Here is a 354-nt window from a genome sequence, read left to right as displayed (position 1 = left end):
CGGCAATTCCCAATAATTAGAAAATCATTTAACGAACTTACAGTGCACGTGTATAGTGACGTTGTTTGAGTGCGTGTGTCCGAGGGTGGTCTTGGCGGTGCACGAGTAGAGGCCGGCGTCCTCTCGCCCCACGTAGTCCAGCAGGACGGAGCGGCCGCCCACGACGACGGCGCCCCCGGGGAAGGTCAGGTTGGCCGCCCGACGCCACTCCACCTGCGGCCAGACGGAACTTAGGAAAAGGACAGGAACTTGCAGAGAAATGACTTTTTATGTTAAAAATATGTATGCGAGTTTATCTGTATACATAAATCCCTCGTCTCGAATCCTCTGCACGTTGTTGCTGGAGGGGGGCCC

At 54.8% G+C, this 354-nt stretch overlaps 1 protein-coding gene across 1 annotated transcript in view; it reads right to left on the bottom strand.

The window, feature by feature from the left end:
- The window catches only part of LOC119593150 (titin homolog), a gene marked incomplete in the record, with an annotated part of 49,773 nt that overhangs the window by 3,359 nt on the left and 46,060 nt on the right, over nt 1-354 (bottom strand). The window contains 1 exon segment of the mRNA XM_037942115.1: nt 42-213. Within this exon segment, the coding sequence (XP_037798043.1) occupies nt 42-213 (172 nt within the window).

The sequence above is a fragment of the Penaeus monodon genome, chromosome 31, assembly GCF_015228065.2.
Source record: "Penaeus monodon isolate SGIC_2016 chromosome 31, NSTDA_Pmon_1, whole genome shotgun sequence".
NCBI classification, from domain to species: Eukaryota; Metazoa; Arthropoda; class Malacostraca; order Decapoda; family Penaeidae; genus Penaeus; species Penaeus monodon.
Note: the sequence above shows the minus strand (reverse complement) of the source record. Positions and strands in the feature narration are given on the sequence as shown.